Raw genomic sequence first — 20,264 nt, forward strand, 5'->3', positions numbered from 1 at the left:
CAAAAGGCAAAGAAAGTGACAGGGTCAAATGCCAGAAGTCGCGCAATTTTTTTTCTCTTTGTAATAAAATGGTTTTAACTCTTGCTTTTAAATTCTGTCATTATTTGACCAGGGTCCAATGTCTTCAAGTTACACAGATACAGCGCACAGATAAACAGTGTCCGTAAAGCGGTGTTGACAATTATGTATAAGTTAGAGTTTGTCACTCAGGACACGGAAAAAGTGTCTGTATTAATGGGTGTCTGTGTTAAGTGGGTTAATTTAAGAGAAATCATTATTGTATGAGGTTTTCGTCGGGACCAACGAAACTGTCCGTAATACCAGGGTGTCTGTATTGAGCAGGTATCTGTAAAGCAGGGTTCCACATACATACATACATACATGGTTTATTTGATAAAGCAGGTTACAAAATAATTGGCAAGACGTTGAGTCCTGATGTGGACCTGCACTATCTAAAATAATAAATTACAATAAGATCCTATATAATACATGATCCAAAATTTATTTACAATATCTGAATAAATAATGATAGGTAAAATAGATGAATTAATAACAATATACAGTATACTGTATTATATTTCAACTGGTCAGAATTGTATGGTCCCAGAAAGCACCAATACCTTAAAGTTCCATGTATAAGCCACACCCGTAGATAAGCTGAACCCCCCATTTTGGAAGCTTGAATTTTGAAAAAAAATACAGACAATATAGTTTAAAGTTCAAGTGAAACAAGGGCAAACAAGCACAGTTTCAAAACACTAACACGGCGGTTGTTGCTAACTTTAATTTATATGAATCAACTCTTACAAAGGCAAAAATTTTAATTTCACCTGACGTCATACCTCTTTTTTAGTTTGAGTTCACAATCTTAAGCTAATTGAGATGCTCTCTTGATATCATTTTTCAAGATTATCACTTCAAGCACTCAGCAGGATGAAATTGAAATTCGTACAAAAATGAATGCTTAGTAACAAGCTTTGAAATGTAGAGAGGAGACTGGGCATCACAAAACAAACATGGCGGCACTTTCTTTCGGTTTGGCCACAGGCGGCCCAGGCTCTCTCGTTAAGTATTTGCAACGGTCGTTGTCGGTTCGACTCAAGCGATCGAAAAATATGCTTCATAAATTGACGAATTTGAGATCTTTCGTTCCTAAATTACAATAAACTGTAAGCCATATAAATAAAGATCACTTACCTATTGTTGATTGTCTGTTATTGTGTGATTTTGAGGGGTTTTGGGACGTTTATTCCCCACTTGCCGCTGACGCCCCCTACTAATACCAAAGAAAAAGACAAGGCATGCAGCTTCCAACGCCGCCAAGTCCCGACACGGCCCAGAATTTTTCCAATTTCTCGTATTTCCAGGCGTCGCTTCGCCATCCAGCCTCGGTCAAATATAGTTCGATAAATTACCAAGCTTTGGGCCGAAAATCGTGGCAATCGCCCGGTTTTAACGACCTAAACAGCCGCTGCGAATTTTCACATTCGACAAGAATCCGCCATCGTCAGTGGATGTGGCGGAAAGGCGGAGATCATAACGCCGTTATCAAAATCAAAGTTTAAAAAAACCGAGGTCAGATTACGCGTGCAAGCGACAAATGAACATTCTACCCCTCCCTACAGTGCTAGGCGTGTGCGACGAAAAGACATTCCCAAAAGAGGAACGACAAAAGCTTATACCATCATTATGATGAACTTTTATTTCAATTTTAATGCTTTCATTACTACACTTTTTTACAATTACCATTACATTGTTTTTAAACTAAACTTGACCCACATGGGAGTCCACATGGGAATGTCTTTTCGTCGCACACGCCTAGCACTGTAGGGAGGGGTAGAATGTTCATTTGTCGCTTGCACGCGTAATCTGACCTCGGTTTTTTTAAACTTTGAATTTGATAACGGCGTTATGATCTCCGCCTTTCCGCCACATCCACTGACGATGGCGGATTCTTGTCGAATGTGAAAATTCGCAGCGGCTGTTTAGGTCGTTAAAACCGGGCGATTGCCACGATTTTCGGCCCAAAGCTTGGTAATTTATCGAACTATATTTGACCGAGGCTGGATGGCGAAGCGACGCCTGGAAATACGAGAAATTGGAAAAATTCTGGGCCGTGTCGGGACTTGGCGGCGTTGGAAGCTGCATGCCTTGTCTTTTTCTTTGGTATTAGTAGGGGGCGTCAGCGGCAAGTGGGGAATAAACGTCCCAAAACCCCTCAAAATCACACAATAACAGACAATCAACAATAGGTAAGTGATCTTTATTTATATGGCTTACAGTTTATTGTAATTTAGGAACGAAAGATCTCAAATTCGTCAATTTATGAAGCATATTTTTCGATCGCTTGAGTCGAACCGACAACGACCGTTGCAAATAATTAACGAGAGAGCCTGGGCCGCCTGTGGTTTGGCTCCCGAAAAAAAAAATGTTTTCAAGTTTCCTGGAAACTACTACCCACAACAGGATAAAAACTTCCAGAATAAGAGTTTGATAATCCAATAGATACATTTGCTGTGAAGGTCAATAAAACAGCGAAGCGGTCGACCATGTACCCCTTCTACGTGTACCCCTTCTCATAGAAAGTAGTGTGAAATCAGTCACAATTTAAGTATTATAGACTAAGTCTAAATCAGATGCTAAATTCTTTGGGTCCGGATAATCTGCGAGCCAGCAAGCCATGTGAGCCATTTCGGTTAGCCTAAATAGCACATTGGTTAGCCTACATATCACTTCGGTTAGCCTAAATAGCACTCTGGTTAGCCTACAGTTAGCTTAGGTAGCTTGCGGTTAGCCTTTTATTGGGATTAGGGATTTCTGGCTCTCATGGCTCGCTGGCTCGCATATTATCCTAACTCAATTCTTTTTGAAAGAAGTGTTATAGATGCCATTAGTTACTGGCACTTGTTGGCTCAAAGGCAATGTCAGCTTTTTAGTTAGTTTCATGTCATCTTTGGAAGCTTAGACAGTTTAATTTCTTTTGTAGCCCCTATCTCCTCCATTCGGTCACCTTGATGCTTACCAGAAGCTTGAACAACTTGGAGAAGGTTCCTATGCAACAGTGTTTAAAGGGATTTGCAGGTACATAGCTAAAAGTCTGTTATTGTTAATACTAACCCTCCTATATATCACTGATCTGAGGTTATTGTGCCCTGGCAGACGTGGCATTTTAGAAGTCCCCCTTTAAATAGTTTAAAATGTTGTGTATTGGTACAAACATGTATATATACCGGTTATATCACAAATATTTGTCCGTCACTGACTATTATCAAACGTTCTAAACAACGTTTGTTTGAAACTCTTATAGAGACTTTTTGGCCGAGAATCTTCGGCCTTCCTCGGTTTTGAAAAAAGCCAACGGCTTACAACGGTTACATTATGCGTGTGCGAGAGTGTCGCACGCGCATAATGTAACCGTTGTAAGCCATTGTAAGCCGTTGGCTTTTTTCAAAACCAAGGAAGGCCGAAGATTCTCGGCCGAAAAGTCTCTATAAGAGTTTCGTTTTGCCAAAACGTCTTTATAAGAGTTTCAAACAAACGTTGTTTAGAACGTTTGATAATAGTCAGTGACAGACAAATATTTGTGTTATGAATATTCCTCACTGCAATTTCAGCGTTTATGTATATATAATTATATACCGTATTTTCTCGATTAAATGCCGCGTACTGAATTAACACCGGTCTCCTCTAAGTGGAGTTGAAAATAGGTCCCTTAGGTATTTATTTGAGGCATGACAAGCTGTAGGTATATTAGCCAGATATCTGTTTGTCAAAAATAATAAATAAAAACCCTTGCTTGATGAACAAAGGGCTCAAATAAACTGCCAGAGTCCAATAAACGCCGGTACCATGAGGCTAAACTTGTTTAAAATAAATGCCAGGGGCGTTTAATTGAGAAAATGTTGTTTATACAGAAAATAAAGTTTTTGCTTTAGTTGTAGTATGTTATAGCAGCTTTTATTAGTACTGGGTAATACCGAGTAACTATTATTATTCCACTGTTTAAAGCTGTAATTTTTACTCCATTGTGATCTCATTGTCATCTTTAACATCCCTGGTTTACATTGATGGGCATATTAAATGAGGTAAAAAGGTAAATCCTGCCGTTGAGCCAAGTGGCCCATCAGGCTGGAGCTTGTCCTGGTTTCTGTAGCATCAAGCAACTAGGAGTATTTCTATCCCCCCTCCAACCCCCCCCCCTCCTAGATGGTTGCTAGTCTATCACAGGGTTACCCCAAGCAGTAAATTCCCTAGTACCCATTTTTACACATGGTTGTCGAGAGAGGCACTATGAGAGGAAAATGTCTTGCCTAAGAACACAATGCACCAGGGCTTACACCCAGACCACTCAATTTGAAGTTTGGTGCACTACCCATTAGGCCACTGTGCCTTCCAAACATATTAATTAAGCTAATCAATTAACAGCTCTGGCAATTAATTAAATCATAAGATTTATTGAATTATTTAATCCTAGTGCAAACAATAAAATTGTGGCTCTGAAGGAGATCAGGTTGCAAGAAGAGGAGGGAGCACCATTTACAGCAATTAGAGAAGGTTAGACGTTTGACAACTGGGATATCTATTAGAATTAACTGATAGTTAAGATAGTTGAGACTGCAGTGGCAGTAGGCCAATTAAGTAGGCTAAAATCACATTGATATTCTGCAAGATTGAGCAGGATAAAAATCCTTGTCATAAAAACCAAATAAATAAATTTTTCTTTTGAAATCATACTAGTGGACACAATAAAACACCAGAAAATTTATGAATTTCTTCTTGCTTTCCACTAAATGAAATAGAAAAGGAACTTCATTTCTTATTCTCTTGTCATCGTTACAACAGTATCGATCAGAACAAAAAATTTTTAATAAAAAGTTATAAGTGATCCATTTATCTCTTAGAACTACCACTGCCTTTATATCCATGATTCTATTTTATACTATACAGGTGTATTTTTTTAACCCATTGGCTCCCATGCCGGCCAAAACTGGCTGGCACAGCAGATACCAGTAACCCTTAGAGCCCTATTGATTGTTTTGTTTGATTCCTATTCTTGCAATGAGCTAAATGCCAAATATATATATATTAGGTTATATTATATGAGGTCCCTCTCTGTTGACACCTTTTTGCATTTCTTGATCTCTTTTTGCAATATAGTTATTATAAATAAATAAATAAATAAATAAATATAATTTAATTGATTATAGCAAAAAAGCAAAATAATAATAAAAATAACAATTATCATCAAAAATGTTGTCAGTATCATATTATTATTGTGATATTTTTTACTGTATCCAAATTGTTTTCAGCCTCTTTGTTAAAGCAGCTGAAGCATGCCAACATTGTAACACTTCATGACATTATTCACACCAAAGATACTTTGATGTTTGTCTTCGAGTTTGTGGTAAGTTTGACGATTTGTTTAATTACCAAATTCACAGATCACCTAAGATGATGGTGGTCGTTTGGAAATCTTCAGCATGGAAATGTATTCAATACACAAGTTATCAAACATGTACACACACGCTTGTTAAATCACTATAGTCAAAACTTCTTGTAGGCAACGACCCAATATACGTGATTGTGAACATTATAAGGGCTGATGTTTTTTTTTTTAAATTTCTTGTTTTTATAACCTTTGGTAAGTGAACACCTCACATGATGTGACCTCACTACAACTGCAGGCAACAACTGAGATGCCTTACAATCTTCATATGACAAAAAGTTTGTTCTTACATTGTATCAGAACATTAATTTTTATTTCTCATAAAATTGTCTGATGTTATTGATTGTGTGATTTTCAGTTCTGACACAGTGCTAGTAAAAATTGCAGCTTTTAAATTGCACTGGATATATGCACTGGACTCTCTAAGAATTACTAGATGTATGCTTAAATTAAAGCATTTTTGTGGTTACTGGCTCTTTTAGCAAAGCCAGTACCATTATGCCGGCCAGTCTGTAAGTAAGTAAGTAAGTCCGTGACTTTTTTTATTTGTGTAACCGCTGACCGAAACGTACTGAAAATGTATGGGACATTGCAGGCTCGTTTTCCCATGTCCATTACTCACACGGTTGACCAAACAAAGAAAATGGCGTCTGTTGAGGCCTTTTCTATGCAATGTTTTTTCTCCGTTAATGATTAAAAGACATCTTTTGAAGTCTAGAATGGAAGGAAATGAATCTGAAGAATACTCAACGGTAGAAAAAAGGGAACATTGAGGTCTTAAAGTCTTCGTTCGTGGGACGTTTGTCAAGGAGCAAGACGCACTGCACGAATATTTAACCCAAACTACGAACTTGAAATGGAGTTTTCGGGACTTGCACGCACAGCTAAACACAATATTTGCACTAGACACTAAGAAAAAGAAAATAAGAAAAAAGAAAATGTTAAAAACAACAACAAAAAAGAAAAAAAAAGCGGCAAGTGGTGGAGTCGAACCCGGGGTCGAACGCATTAGGGGCGACCGTACTAACCACAAGACTACCAGTTTACTTGAAAGAAAGTCATATCAATTTTAAGTATAAATTGTGTTTGCAATACAAAATTATGCAAAAAGCTGTTGAAATTAAAATCGCGAAATCGCGAAATTAAGTACCGTTCCTGCGAAAGTAGGTATCAATAGGGTGCTATCAAATAAACCTAAAGAAACAACTCCTCTCTCATTTACTGCAGACAGTAACCACATGTCCTCTTAGAGGGCTTTTACTGTTATTTGATTCATGCGGGGATGCACTGGTGCATGGATAAAACCTAGTTCTTAAACGTCTACAGGCTACCTGGGCAGGCTAATTGACTCAAAATTTTGGCCTCATGTGGTCTGACTTCTCAAGAAAATTATAGTGGCACAAGCTTTTTTAAACCAATCATTAAGTGTAGCAATGCAAAACCAATGCACATGGGAATTACTTTGGATGCTAAAACCACAGTTGTTTCACATTTCAGTTTACAGTAGCTATAATTAAAGCATAGAGCTAACCTGTCTACTAATTATACATGTGCCGGTGTCTGACATTTGCAGAATGCAGAATGCAGACTGCAGAATGCAGAATGCAGAACGCAGACTGCAGAATGCAGAATGCAGACTAAGAGAATATATTGTGTTACCTTTACCATTATTGAAAGCTAACCGTAAACAGGCTAACCGAAGTGCTATTTAGGCTAACCGGAGTGAATAGTAGGCTAACCGGAGTGTGTAGTAGGCTAACCCCAGTGAAAAGTTCACTCCGGTTAGCCTACTACGCACTCCGGAACCTTAGCCTACTATACACTCCGGTTAGCCTGTTTACGTTTAGCTTTCAATAATGGTAAAGGTAACACAATATATTCTCTTAGTCTGCATTCTGCATTCTGCGTTCTGCATTCTGCAAATGTCAGACACCGTACATGTGCACACTGTAGGGGTGACTATTGGGGTCATTTTGCCTATTGCGATAGTATTGCGATTGTCGAATTACTATTGCAATACTATTGCGATAGTAGTGACACCATTGCGATACTATTGCGATAGTATTGTAATTAGCGACTTTATAGCATTGTAATCATTTCTTTCACCTAGAGGGGGTGGAGTTAATATTCGAACCACCATTTTGAACACAGATAAGGCCCTGGAGACGAGCCATGTCCTTGAAGTTTGCTTTTTTTTCGATGTATTGTTACACCCCTAGCACACTGTAATGGCTTATGCATTCCAAATTATTTTGAGTACTTATTTTTATTTACTTGCCCAAAGCACTCTGCATCCAATCCCCAAATCATTCAGGTTCCTGTGTATCTGTAATTTGCTGCTCAAAAAAATTGAAGTTTCTATTGTTAGCTTGTGTGAGGAGGTACAAAATACTTTGACAAACACGCAAGTTGTTTGATTTATAGGACACAGATCTTAATATCTACCTTGAAAAGTATCCAAGAGGAATCCCTCCATATAATGTCAAGGTACGTAGCTCTAATGATTTATATTAATAATAATAATAATAATAATAATAATAATAATAACAATTTATTTATATAGCACTTAATCTCTGTTGCTATCCAATAGCGCTTTACAAGTCATTTACAGTGTTAAAATAACATACCCATATAACAATGTTACAATAATATAAAAATGTTACGATATACTAAGAGTTTAGTTAGGCATGAAAAGTAACAGTCAAGAAAAGGAAAGCGGTAGGTAACAGCCAGCTTACATGTAACTCTTATTTTTTTGCAGCTGCTTCTGTTTCAGCTATTAAGGGGTTTGGCTTATATTCATGAACGGAAAATTCTTCACAGGTTAGCTGGTGTTGATGATAGACTGTTATGTATTTTTGTGAAACACACTTATTACAGTTGTATATGATTATTAGCTTTTAAATTGGCTTGTAACTTACTATAATTCTACAGTGTAGGTTATCAACTGATATAAATGTAATTTAATTACTGATATCTGCATGAATAATGTAGCAACTTTTTCTTCATGGGTAAAAGTTTCTTGTACGCTTTGTAATAGCACATCTCAACCCTGTCACCGCTGCACGCTTTCACAAAAATATGCCCAGAATACCTGCAGCCATTTAAAATTGGTGATTTTTAGAACGAGGTTTAAAAGTGGGCTCTAATATTTATTCAATGAAATGCAATTATTATTTATACTAACAATGTAGGTACTGGTGAGTTAATTTTCTGCAATCCTGCTGTTTACGAGACTCAAACTGGTTGATGTTAACATCACTTCTTTGCTAGGGTTATCAGTCACACCTGACCTTCAAAGCAAAAAGTCTAGATGAAAGTTGAGTTTCTGTGGTTGTCAATCATTTCTGTCTCTTTGTCGAAAATGCAAAAATTTAGTCAGTTGTCCCTGGACTAGGGAATATATTTGATTTTTGTATGTGAGAATACTGGGTCATCCTAGGTGATCAGATGAACACATTTGATGAGTCAGAATCACTTGTTTTGGCGACATCAGAAACTGACCAATCAGAAGTGGCTGTTCCCACGAGATCGGTAAACATTGTAACACGATCTGACAGTAAACGACAAACGACCGTTGGTTGGCCCACAGACGATCGACAGGTTGTTTTGGGAGCTTTTCTTCACAATGACCGTTATAAGTATTAATTCTGGATCTTTTTAAAAGGGAAAACTGAAAACTTGTTATCAATAACTTGCTTCACACATTGGCTTTTTTGTTATTGATCAGTAATGTTATAATTCTAACACTTTTGGACGAACTAATTTGTTTCTTCTCTCTCTCGTTAGGGACTTAAAACCTCAGAACCTGTTAATTAATGAAGTTGGAGAGTTGAAACTAGCTGATTTCGGTAAATTAGGAGTTGTTTCTCTTTATTTGGCTGTGGAATAGTAATTAATTAATTGAAACCATTCAATTCCATTCCCGAAACAACAGTGCTCTGTAGTGCTCTTAATCTAGACATACACAGTGTGTAATCAATGATAAATGGAAAAATAAATTTCCTTGTGCTGCGTGGCACTTGTAAAAGTACAAAAGTATAATAAAGTTCTCACTAAATGAGTTGAAAGTGCCTTTAAAATAGTTAAAAGTTCCAGACGTTTCGGGCTTAGCCCTTCATCAGTGGAAAGTCAGGATTTCAGTTGAGACTTTTCACTGATGAACGGCTAAGCCCGAAATGTCTGGAACTTTTAACTATTTTAAAGGCACTTTCAACTCATTTAGTGAGAACTTTATTATACTTTTATACACAGTGTGTGTGTGCGTGACAGTTTGTAGGTACATGTTTGGATTTCTACACCCAAACTATTTTGTTTTCTGACCTTTGTTTTATTTTATATTAGAGTGTACATTGTATCTATATTCCAAGCAGCTTGTACTAGAGCTATGAAGTTTTTATTTCTTTTTCCACCAAATGTAAACTGTATTTTTACTTATTTATAAATAAAGGTTATTGTCACTGCTGTCTTGAGTACCACAGGAAGGCACACTTTATTTCCAAATACCATCAATCAAGTTGCTTCAATATTTCTGGAGTATGATTTTGATGATATTCTCAAAATCATTTTTTGAGGATATTCTTACAGTAATCATTAATCCTTGATTATATTTCCTAGGTTTGGCTCGTGCCAAGTCAGTTCCTAGCCACACATATTCACATGAAGTTGTCACACTCTGGTGAGGAAAAATTATCTTTAACTTTTCATTCTATTATAATAGATTATTATTGTTTGTTATGAGATGATCATGAATTGAAAATTATACGTGTACAAACCCATGGGCTTAAACCTGGATGCTCTTTCATGGTATGTATATTATTATGTGTTGGCGAGGGAACTTTTCGGCAAAAACTAGTACCGGTATATTACTTTTTGTACCTATAGGGTTATGATGTTAGTGGACTTATAACTATTCTTCCTATTGTGGATGCCTGAAACAGAAATCTTTACTTTTCCAGGCCTTCCTGTTCTTAATAACTGCATGCAGCTATTGGGCCTTTCATGTTCCTATTATAGAACTACAGTCAACTCTCTCTTAACCGACACCTCAATTTTTAAGACAGAGAACTCCATAAGATGGACACCTGGTGATGGTCCCTGCCGTTTTTCAGTCATTTTACTGTAACTAAACTCCTTATAAGAAGGACACCTTTAAGGTGGACAACAGACACTTTGAAATGGTCAACGGACACTTGAGAAGTGTTTTCTTTTAGTGAATAATATTTAAAAACTTTGTATCCACATTAAGAAAAACACTTTCTGTTCCTCCCATCTGTTTTTAATTAGCTATAAGCTCCATAAAGAATATATACTCATTAATGCCATAACTTGTACTTCATAGGTATCGACCTCCAGATGTTCTTCTTGGATCAAAAGATTACACAACTTCATTAGACATCTGGTGAGATTAATGAGTCTTTATTTGAATAATTAAGCCCTGTTTCCTTTTCATGGTTTCTATAGCTATCCCACTGAATCACAGTTGGTGAACTGACTTCGAACCTGGGCACCCTGCTTCAAACAAGCAATGGTGAACCACTACCCATAATACCTTTCGGGTTGTTGGGTGCACTTGTGTGCTTTTTTCTGACGACCTTTCTCGAAACAGCTGTTTATCAAACAAAACAATTTTACAACCCTCTTGGCAACTAGCTTCGGAATCCCCAGATTGTTTAGGAGTGTCCTAAGATACAGATTGGCTAAATGTATTGATCTCCCAAACTAGATGCCAAGTTTATGTACTAATCTGAACCTGCAGAGAACCTATTAATTTCAACCCTGCATGTTTAATTGGATGTTTAAAAGTTACTTTTTATGGTTGCATCAAATGGTTTTTCTTTAATCATCTGTTTGTTGTTGTTGTTGTGGACAAAAAGTACCTTTCCAGATTGGAATTTATTTTTAATTTATAATTAGTTATCCCATATTTACATTATAGTATGTAGAGGATAGCTTCGAAGATTATCATAGCTGGTTTCCTTATTGGTCAAATTCGAAATTGTTAAATAATGCAAAATTTAAACCTGTTTATAATGTTTGGAACTGTAATGTTTATTCTACTATAATTGTTTGGATAAAATTTTCAGACCTTGTACATTTTACTGTGAGATTAAAACTTGGTTAATAATATTATCTTTTTGCTTAGGGGTGCGGGATGTATTTTTGTGGAGATGATAACAGGAATTGCTTTGTTTCCTGGAATGAGAGATTATATAGATCAGCTCAATAAGATCTGGCAGGTAAGTCCTTTTGTTACTTTCTATAGATGGGCAGAAATAAACGAAATAAAATGAAAATAAGAAGCCATTGTTTAATACATGATTTATTACATTCATGATGTGTGAGATAATATTCAACTTACATTATAAATTATGACACTAGGTGACGCGTTCCAAAAATAATTTGCACATGTGCGCCATTTCAGAGACCACCGACATGTACAGTGTATATTAATGTGTCTTGTTTCTTCCTTGACGTGCTGTGTGCATGCTGCTTGAATAGCAATTAGTAAGCACAATAATTATTAGTGAGAATATTGTTAAGTGAGAACATCATTCACCAAACAGGTCAATATTAGGTACACTCGATTTCCCTAACAAAACTGAACATCTGGGCGCAATAAAGCACAGCTGCATTGCTTCCTGCATGTTAAGAAGTCCTTGTAAAGAGTTGATGTTTTAAAGTGTATATGACAGATTTTTTTTTGTTTGCCTGATCAAATCTTCGTGGTATGCTGATGCGAAGATCGAAAAAAGAAATTCGAAATCTCGTTTTTTTCACCGCGTTTTCGACCTAAAAAACGCAATATTTTCACTTCTGGTTGGGTCCAAAACCGCGCACAGTGGGGAGCTGGGTCTACATGTATTCTGCTTTTGACGTCATGGCCGGTCTAGACCCAGCTCCCCACTGGGCGCCGTGACGTCAAACAAGTGATACACTCAAGAACCAAACAAACTGAACAGGGAATTTCGAAAGAAGATTGCGGCTGGGTTGCTGGAAAACCGAAACAAAAAGCTAAAGGCTTAGAAGTTTATAAATAATCTGAAGTCTAGAGGGATACTAGTGTAATAATAGTTTTTTAGAAAAGCCGATGGAAACAGCGTGTGAAAATAAAGCTATCATATATCATATCAGCAAACATACAGGTAAGTAAAATGAAAAGGCGGTTTTTAATCTTGACGTATTAGGCTCAAAACGAATTTGAAGTAGCGCACGTGTTGTTGTGATTTTAGCGATTTTAAATCTATGCTGTCGCAGCTTTAAAATTCCATGTTCGGTTTGTATGGTTATTGAGTGTATCACTGAGCGCATTCTTGTTTGACGTCACGGCGCACAGTGGGGAGCTGGGTCTAGACTGGCCATGACGTCAAAAGCAGAATAGACCCAGCTCCCCAATGTGCGCGGTTTTGGACCCAACCGGATATACCCAGCACGTTTTATGAGGTCCAAATAGGCGTAGAATTTTCCGTAGAGCTCTACGCCTCTACTTTCTACAGTCGTCACAGATAAGTCGGTAGCTCTTGGAAATGCGTATAGCCGTAGATTAGTACAGATGTTTTCATCCTAACTTTTAGCTTGTAAGGCTTTATATTTTCATTCCGTAGAAGCTGTACGCTTCTACGGCTCTACATTTTCATTCTAAACTCTACGCTTCTACGGCTCTACATTTTCATTCTAAACTGTACGCATCTACAGCTCTACGTTTTCATTCTAAACTGTATGCTTCTACGGCTCTACGTTTTCATTCTAAACTCTACGCTTCTATGGCTCTACGTTTTTATTCTAAACACTACTCTTCTACGGCTCTACGTTTTCATTCTAACCTGTACGCATCTACGGCTCTACATTTTCATTCTAACCTGTACGCTTCTACGGCTCTACATTTTCATTCTAACCTGTACGCTTCTACGGCTCTACGTTTTCATTCTAACCTGTACGCTTCTACGGCTCTACATTTTCATTCTAACCTGTACGCTTCTACGGCTCTACATTTTCATTCTAACCTGTACGCATCTACGGCTCTACGTTTTCATTCTAACCTGTACGCATCTACGGCTCTACATTTTCATTCTAACCTGTACGCTTCTACGGCTCTACGTTTTCATTCTAACCTGTACGCTTCTACGGCTCTACGTTTTCATTCTAACCTGTACGCTTCTACGGCTCTACATTTTCATTCTAAACTGTACGCTTCTACGGCTCTACGTTTTCATTCTAAACTGTACGCTTCTACGGCTCTACATTTTCATTCTAACCTGTACGCTTCTACGGCTCTACGTTTTCATTCTAACCTGTACGCTTCTACGGCTCTACATTTTCATTCTAACCTGTACGCTTCTACGGCTCTACGTTTTCATTCTAACCTGTACGCTTCTACGGCTCTACGTTTTCATTCTAACCTGTACGCTTCTACGGCTCTACGTTTTCATTCTAACCTGTACGCATCTACGGCTCTACATTTTCATTCTAACCTGTACGCTTCTACGGCTCTACATTTTCATTCTAACCTGTACGCTTCTACGGCTCTACATTTTCATTCTAACCTGTACGCTTCTACGGCTCTACATTTTCATTCTAACCTGTACGCATCTACGGCTCTACGTTTTCATTCTAACCTGTACGCTTCTACGGCTCTACGTTTTTATTCTAACCTGTACGCTTCTACGGCTCTACGTTTTCATTCTAACCTGTACGCTTCTACGGCTCTACGTTTTCATTCTAACCTGTACGCTTCTACGGCTCTACATTTTCATTCTAACCTGTACGCTTCTACGGCTCTACGTTTTCATTCTAACCTGTACGCTTCTACGGCTCTACGTTTTCATTCTAACCTGTACGCTTCTACGGCTCTACGTTTTCATTCTAACCTGTACGCATCTACGGCTCTACATTTTCATTCTAACCTGTACGCTTCTACGGCTCTACATTTTCATTCTAACCTGTACGCTTCTACGGCTCTACATTTTCATTCTAACCTGTACGCTTCTACGGCTCTACATTTTCATTCTAACCTGTACGCATCTACGGCTCTACGTTTTCATTCTAACCTGTACGCTTCTACGGCTCTACGTTTTTATTCTAACCTGTACGCTTCTACGGCTCTACGTTTTCATTCTAACCTGTACGCTTCTACGGCTCTACGTTTTCATTCTAACCTGTACGCTTCTACGGCTCTACATTTTCATTCTAACCTGTACGCTTCTACGGCTCTACGTTTTCATTCTAACCTGTACGCATCTACGGCTCTACATTTTCATTCTAACCTGTACGCTTCTACGGCTCTACATTTTCATTCTAACCTGTACGCTTCTACGGCTCTACGTTTTCATTCTAACCTGTACGCTTCTACGGCTCTACGTTTTCATTCTAACCTGTACGCATCTACGGCTCTACGTTTTCATTCTAACCTGTACGCTTCTACGGCTCTACGTTTTCATTCTAACCTGTACGCTTCTACGGCTCTACGTTTTCATTCTAACCTGTACGCTTCTACGGCTCTACATTTTCATTCTAAACTGTACGCTTCTACGGCTCTACGTTTTCATTCTAACCTGTACGCTTCTACGGCTCTACATTTTCATTCTAAACTGTACGCTTCTACGGCTCTACGTTTTCATTCTAACCTGTACGCTTCTACGGCTCTACGTTTTCATTCTAACCTGTACGCTTCTACGGCTCTACATTTTCATTCTAAACTGTACGCTTCTACGGCTCTACGTTTTCATTCTAACCTGTACGCTTCTACGGCTCTACATTTTCATTCTAAACTGTACGCTTCTACGGCTCTACGTTTTCATTCTAACCTGTACGCTTCTACGGCTCTACGTTTTCATTCTAACCTGTACGCTTCTACGGCTCTACGTTTTCATTCTAACCTGTACGCTTCTACGGCTCTACGTTTTCATTCTAACCTGTACGCTTCTACGGCTCTACATTTTCATTCTAACCTGTACGCTTCTACGGCTCTACGTTTTCATTCTAACCTGTACGCTTCTACGGCTCTACATTTTCATTCTAAACTGTACGCATCTACGGCTCTACGTTTTCATTCTAACCTGTACGCTTCTACGGCTCTACATTTTCATTCTAACCTGTACGCTTCTACGGCTCTACGTTTTCATTCTAACCTGTACGCTTCTACGGCTCTACATTTTCATTCTAACCTGTACGCTTCTACGGCTCTACGTTTTCATTCTAACCTGTACGCTTCTACGGCTCTACATTTTCATTCTAAACTGTACGCATCTACGGCTCTACGTTTTCATTCTAACCTGTACGCTTCTACGGCTCTACATTTTCATTCTAACCTGTACGCTTCTACGGCTCTACGTTTTCATTCTAACCTGTACGCTTCTACGGCTCTACATTTTCATTCTAACCTGTACGCTTCTACGGCTCTACTTTTTCATTCTAACCTGTACGCTTCTACGGCTCTACGTTTTCATTCTAACCTGTACGCATCTACGGCTCTACGTTTTCATTCTAACCTGTACGCATCTACGGCTCTACGTTTTCATTCTAACCTGTACGCTTCTACGGCTCTACGTTTTCATTCTAACCTGTACGCATCTACGGCTCTACATTTTCATTCTAACCTGTACGCTTCTACGGCTCTACGTTTTCATTCTAACCTGTACGCTTCTACGGCTCTACATTTTCATTCTAACCTGTACGCTTCTACGGCTCTACGTTTTCATTCTAACCTGTACGCATCTACGGCTCTACATTTTCATTCTAACCTGTACGCTTCTACGGCTCTACATTTTCATTCTAACCTGTACGCTTCTACGGCTCTACATTTTCATTCTAAACTGTACGCTTCTACGGCTCTACATTTTCATTCTAACCTGTACGCTTCTACGGCTCTACATTTTCATTCTAACCTGTACGCTTCTACGGCTCTACGTTTTCATTCTAAACTGTACGCATCTACGGCTCTACATTTTCATTCTAACCTGTACGCTTCTACGGCTCTACATTTTCATTCTAACCTGTACGCTTCTACGGCTCTACGTTTTCATTCTAACCTGTACGCTTCTACGGCTCTACGTTTTCATTCTAACCTGTACGCTTCTACGGCTCTACATTTTCATTCTAACCTGTACGCTTCTACGGCTCTACGTTTTCATTCTAACCTGTACGCTTCTACGGCTCTACGTTTTCATTCTAACCTGTACGCTTCTACGGCTCTACGTTTTCATTCTAACCTGTACGCATCTACGGCTCTACGTTTTCATTCTAACCTGTACGCATCTACGGCTCTACGTTTTCATTCTAAACTGTACGCTTCTACGGCTCTACGTTTTCATTCTAACCTGTACGCTTCTACGGCTCTACGTTTTCATTCTAACCTGTACGCATCTACGGCTCTACGTTTTCATTCTAACCTGTACGCATCTACGGCTCTACGTTTTCATTCTAAACTGTACGCTTCTACGGCTCTACGTTTTCATTCTAACCTGTACGCATCTACGGCTCTACATTTTCATTCTAACCTGTACGCTTCTACGGCTCTACATTTTCATTCTAACCTGTACGCTTCTACGGCTCTACGTTTTCATTCTAAACTGTACGCTTCTACGGCTCTACATTTTCATTCTAACCTGTACGCTTCTACGGCTCTACATTTTCATTCTAACCTGTACGCTTCTACGGCTCTACGTTTTCATTCTAAACTGTACGCATCTACGGCTCTACATTTTCATTCTAACCTGTACGCTTCTACGGCTCTACATTTTCATTCTAACCTGTACGCTTCTACGGCTCTACGTTTTCATTCTAACCTGTACGCTTCTACGGCTCTACGTTTTCATTCTAACCTGTACGCTTCTACGGCTCTACATTTTCATTCTAACCTGTACGCTTCTACGGCTCTACGTTTTCATTCTAACCTGTACGCTTCTACGGCTCTACATTTTCATTCTAACCTGTACGCTTCTACGGCTCTACGTTTTCATTCTAACCTGTACGCTTCTACGGCTCTACATTTTCATTCTAAACTGTACGCATCTACGGCTCTACGTTTTCATTCTAACCTGTACGCATCTACGGCTCTACGTTTTCATTCTAACCTGTACGCATCTACGGCTCTACGTTTTCATTCTAACCTGTACGCTTCTACGGCTCTACGTTTTCATTCTAACCTGTACGCATCTACGGCTCTACATTTTCATTCTAACCTGTACGCTTCTACGGCTCTACGTTTTCATTCTAACCTGTACGCTTCTACGGCTCTACATTTTCATTCTAACCTGTACGCTTCTACGGCTCTACGTTTTCATTCTAACCTGTACGCTTCTACGGCTCTACGTTTTCATTCTAACCTGTACGCTTCTACGGCTCTACGTTTTCATTCTAAACTGTACGCATCTACGGCTCTACATTTTCATTCTAACCTGTACGCTTCTACGGCTCTACATTTTCATTCTAACCTGTACGCTTCTACGGCTCTACGTTTTCATTCTAAACTGTACGCATCTACGGCTCTACGTTTTCATTCTAACCTGTACGCTTCTACGGCTCTACATTTTCATTCTAACCTGTACGCTTCTACGGCTCTACATTTTCATTCTAACCTGTACGCTTCTACGGCTCTACGTTTTCATTCTAACCTGTACGCTTCTACGGCTCTACATTTTCATTCTAACCTGTACGCTTCTACGGCTCTACGTTTTCATTCTAACCTGTACGCTTCTACGGCTCTACATTTTCATTCTAACCTGTACGCTTCTACGGCTCTACATTTTCATTCTAACCTGTACGCTTCTACGGCTCTACATTTTCATTCTAACCTGTACGCTTCTACGGCTCTACGTTTTCATTCTAACCTGTACGCTTCTACGGCTCTACGTTTTCATTCTAACCTGTACGCTTCTACGGCTCTACGTTTTCATTCTAACCTGTACGCTTCTACGGCTCTACGTTTTCATTCTAACCTGTACGCTTCTACGGCTCTACGTTTTCATTCTAACCTGTACGCTTCTACGGCTCTACATTTTCATTCTAACCTGTACGCTTCTACGGCTCTACATTTTCATTCTAACCTGTACGCTTCTACGGCTCTACGTTTTCATTCTAACCTGTACGCTTCTACGGCTCTACATTTTCATTCTAACCTGTACGCTTCTACGGCTCTACGTTTTCATTCTAACCTGTACGCTTCTACGGCTCTACGTTTTCATTCTAACCTGTACGCTTCTACGGCTCTACATTTTCATTCTAACCTGTACGCTTCTACGGCTCTACGTTTTCATTCTAACCTGTACGCTTCTACGGCTCTACGTTTTCATTCTAACCTGTACGCTTCTACGGCTCTACGTTTTCATTCTAACCTGTACGCTTCTACGGCTCTACGTTTTCATTCTAACCTGTACGCTTCTACGGCTCTACATTTTCATTCTAACCTGTACGCTTCTACGGCTCTACGTTTTCATTCTAACCTGTACGCTTCTACGGCTCTACGTTTTCATTCTAACCTGTACGCTTCTACGGCTCTACGTTTTCATTCTAACCTGTACGCTTCTACGGCTCTACGTTTTCATTCTAACCTGTACGCTTCTACGGCTCTACGTTTTCATTCTAACCTGTACGCTTCTACGGCTCTACATTTTCATTCTAACCTGTACGCTTCTACGGCTCTACATTTTCATTCTAACCTGTACGCTTCTACGGCTCTACGTTTTCATTCTAACCTGTACGCTTCTACGGCTCTACATTTTCATTCTAACCTGTACGCTTCTACGGCTCTACGTTTTCATTCTAACCTGTACGCTTCTACGGCTCTACATTTTCATTCTAACCTGTACGCTTCTACGGCTCTACATTTTCATTCTAACCTGTACGCTTCTACGGCTCTACATTTTCATTCTAACCTGTACGCTTCTACGGCTCTACGTTTTCATTCTAACCTGTACGCTTCTACGGCTCTACGTTTTCATTCTAACCTGTACGCTTCTACGGCTCTACGTTTTCATTCTAACCTGTACGCTTCTACGGCTCTACGTTTTCATTCTAACCTGTACGCTTCTACGGCTCTACGTTTTCATTCTAACCTGTACGCATCTACGGCTCTACATTTTCATTCTAACCTGTACGCTTCTACGGCTCTACATTTTCATTCTAACCTGTACGCTTCTACGGCTCTACGTTTTCATTCTAACCTGTACGCTTCTACGGCTCTACGTTTTCATTCTAACCTGTACGCTTCTACGGCTCTACGTTTTCATTCTAACCTGTACGCTTCTACGGCTCTACGTTTTCATTCTAACCTGTACGCATCTACGGCTCTACGTTTTCATTCTAACCTGTACGCATCTACGGCTCTACGTTTTCATTCTAACCTGTACGCATCTACGGCTCTACGTTTTCATTCTAACCTGTACGCATCTACGGCTCTACGTTTTCATTCTAAACTGTACGCTTCTACGGCTCTACGTTTTCATTCTAAACTGTACGCATCTACGGCTCTACGTTTTCATTCTAACCTGTACGCATCTACGGCTCTACGTTTTCATTCTAACCTGTACGCTTCTACGGCTCTACGTTTTCATTCTAACCTGTACGCTTCTACGGCTCTACGTTTTCATTCTAACCTGTACGCATCTACGGCTCTACGTTTTCATTCTAACCTGTACGCTTCTACGGCTCTACGTTTTCATTCTAACCTGTACGCATCTACGGCTCTACATTTTCATTCTAACCTGTACGCTTCTACGGCTCTACATTTTCAGGTACAGGTTAGAATGAAAATGTAGAGCCGTAGAAGCGTAGAGTTTGGAATAAAAACGTAGAGCCGTAGAAGCGTAGAGTTTGGAATAAA

At 39.1% G+C, this 20,264-nt stretch overlaps 1 protein-coding gene across 3 annotated transcripts in view; it reads left to right on the plus strand.

Annotated features, from left to right (window-relative positions):
* The window catches only part of LOC144630363 (cyclin-dependent kinase 14-like), a 45,881-nt gene that overhangs the window by 17,180 nt on the left and 8,437 nt on the right, over positions 1 to 20,264 (plus strand). For all 3 annotated transcript variants that reach the window (XM_078488727.1, XM_078488729.1, XM_078488728.1), the window contains 9 exons: positions 2,987 to 3,081; positions 4,475 to 4,554; positions 5,310 to 5,404; positions 7,871 to 7,933; positions 8,208 to 8,269; positions 9,236 to 9,297; positions 10,064 to 10,124; positions 10,788 to 10,847; positions 11,592 to 11,685. In XM_078488727.1, coding sequence (XP_078344853.1) covers positions 2,987 to 3,081; positions 4,475 to 4,554; positions 5,310 to 5,404; positions 7,871 to 7,933; positions 8,208 to 8,269; positions 9,236 to 9,297; positions 10,064 to 10,124; positions 10,788 to 10,847; positions 11,592 to 11,685 — 672 coding nt within the window. The remainder of the gene's footprint in view (positions 1 to 2,986; positions 3,082 to 4,474; positions 4,555 to 5,309; positions 5,405 to 7,870; positions 7,934 to 8,207; positions 8,270 to 9,235; positions 9,298 to 10,063; positions 10,125 to 10,787; positions 10,848 to 11,591; positions 11,686 to 20,264) is intronic.

This window comes from Oculina patagonica, chromosome 11 (assembly GCF_052425735.1).
Source record: "Oculina patagonica isolate OP01 chromosome 11, crgOcupat, whole genome shotgun sequence".
NCBI lineage: Eukaryota > Metazoa > Cnidaria > Anthozoa > Scleractinia > Oculinidae > Oculina > Oculina patagonica.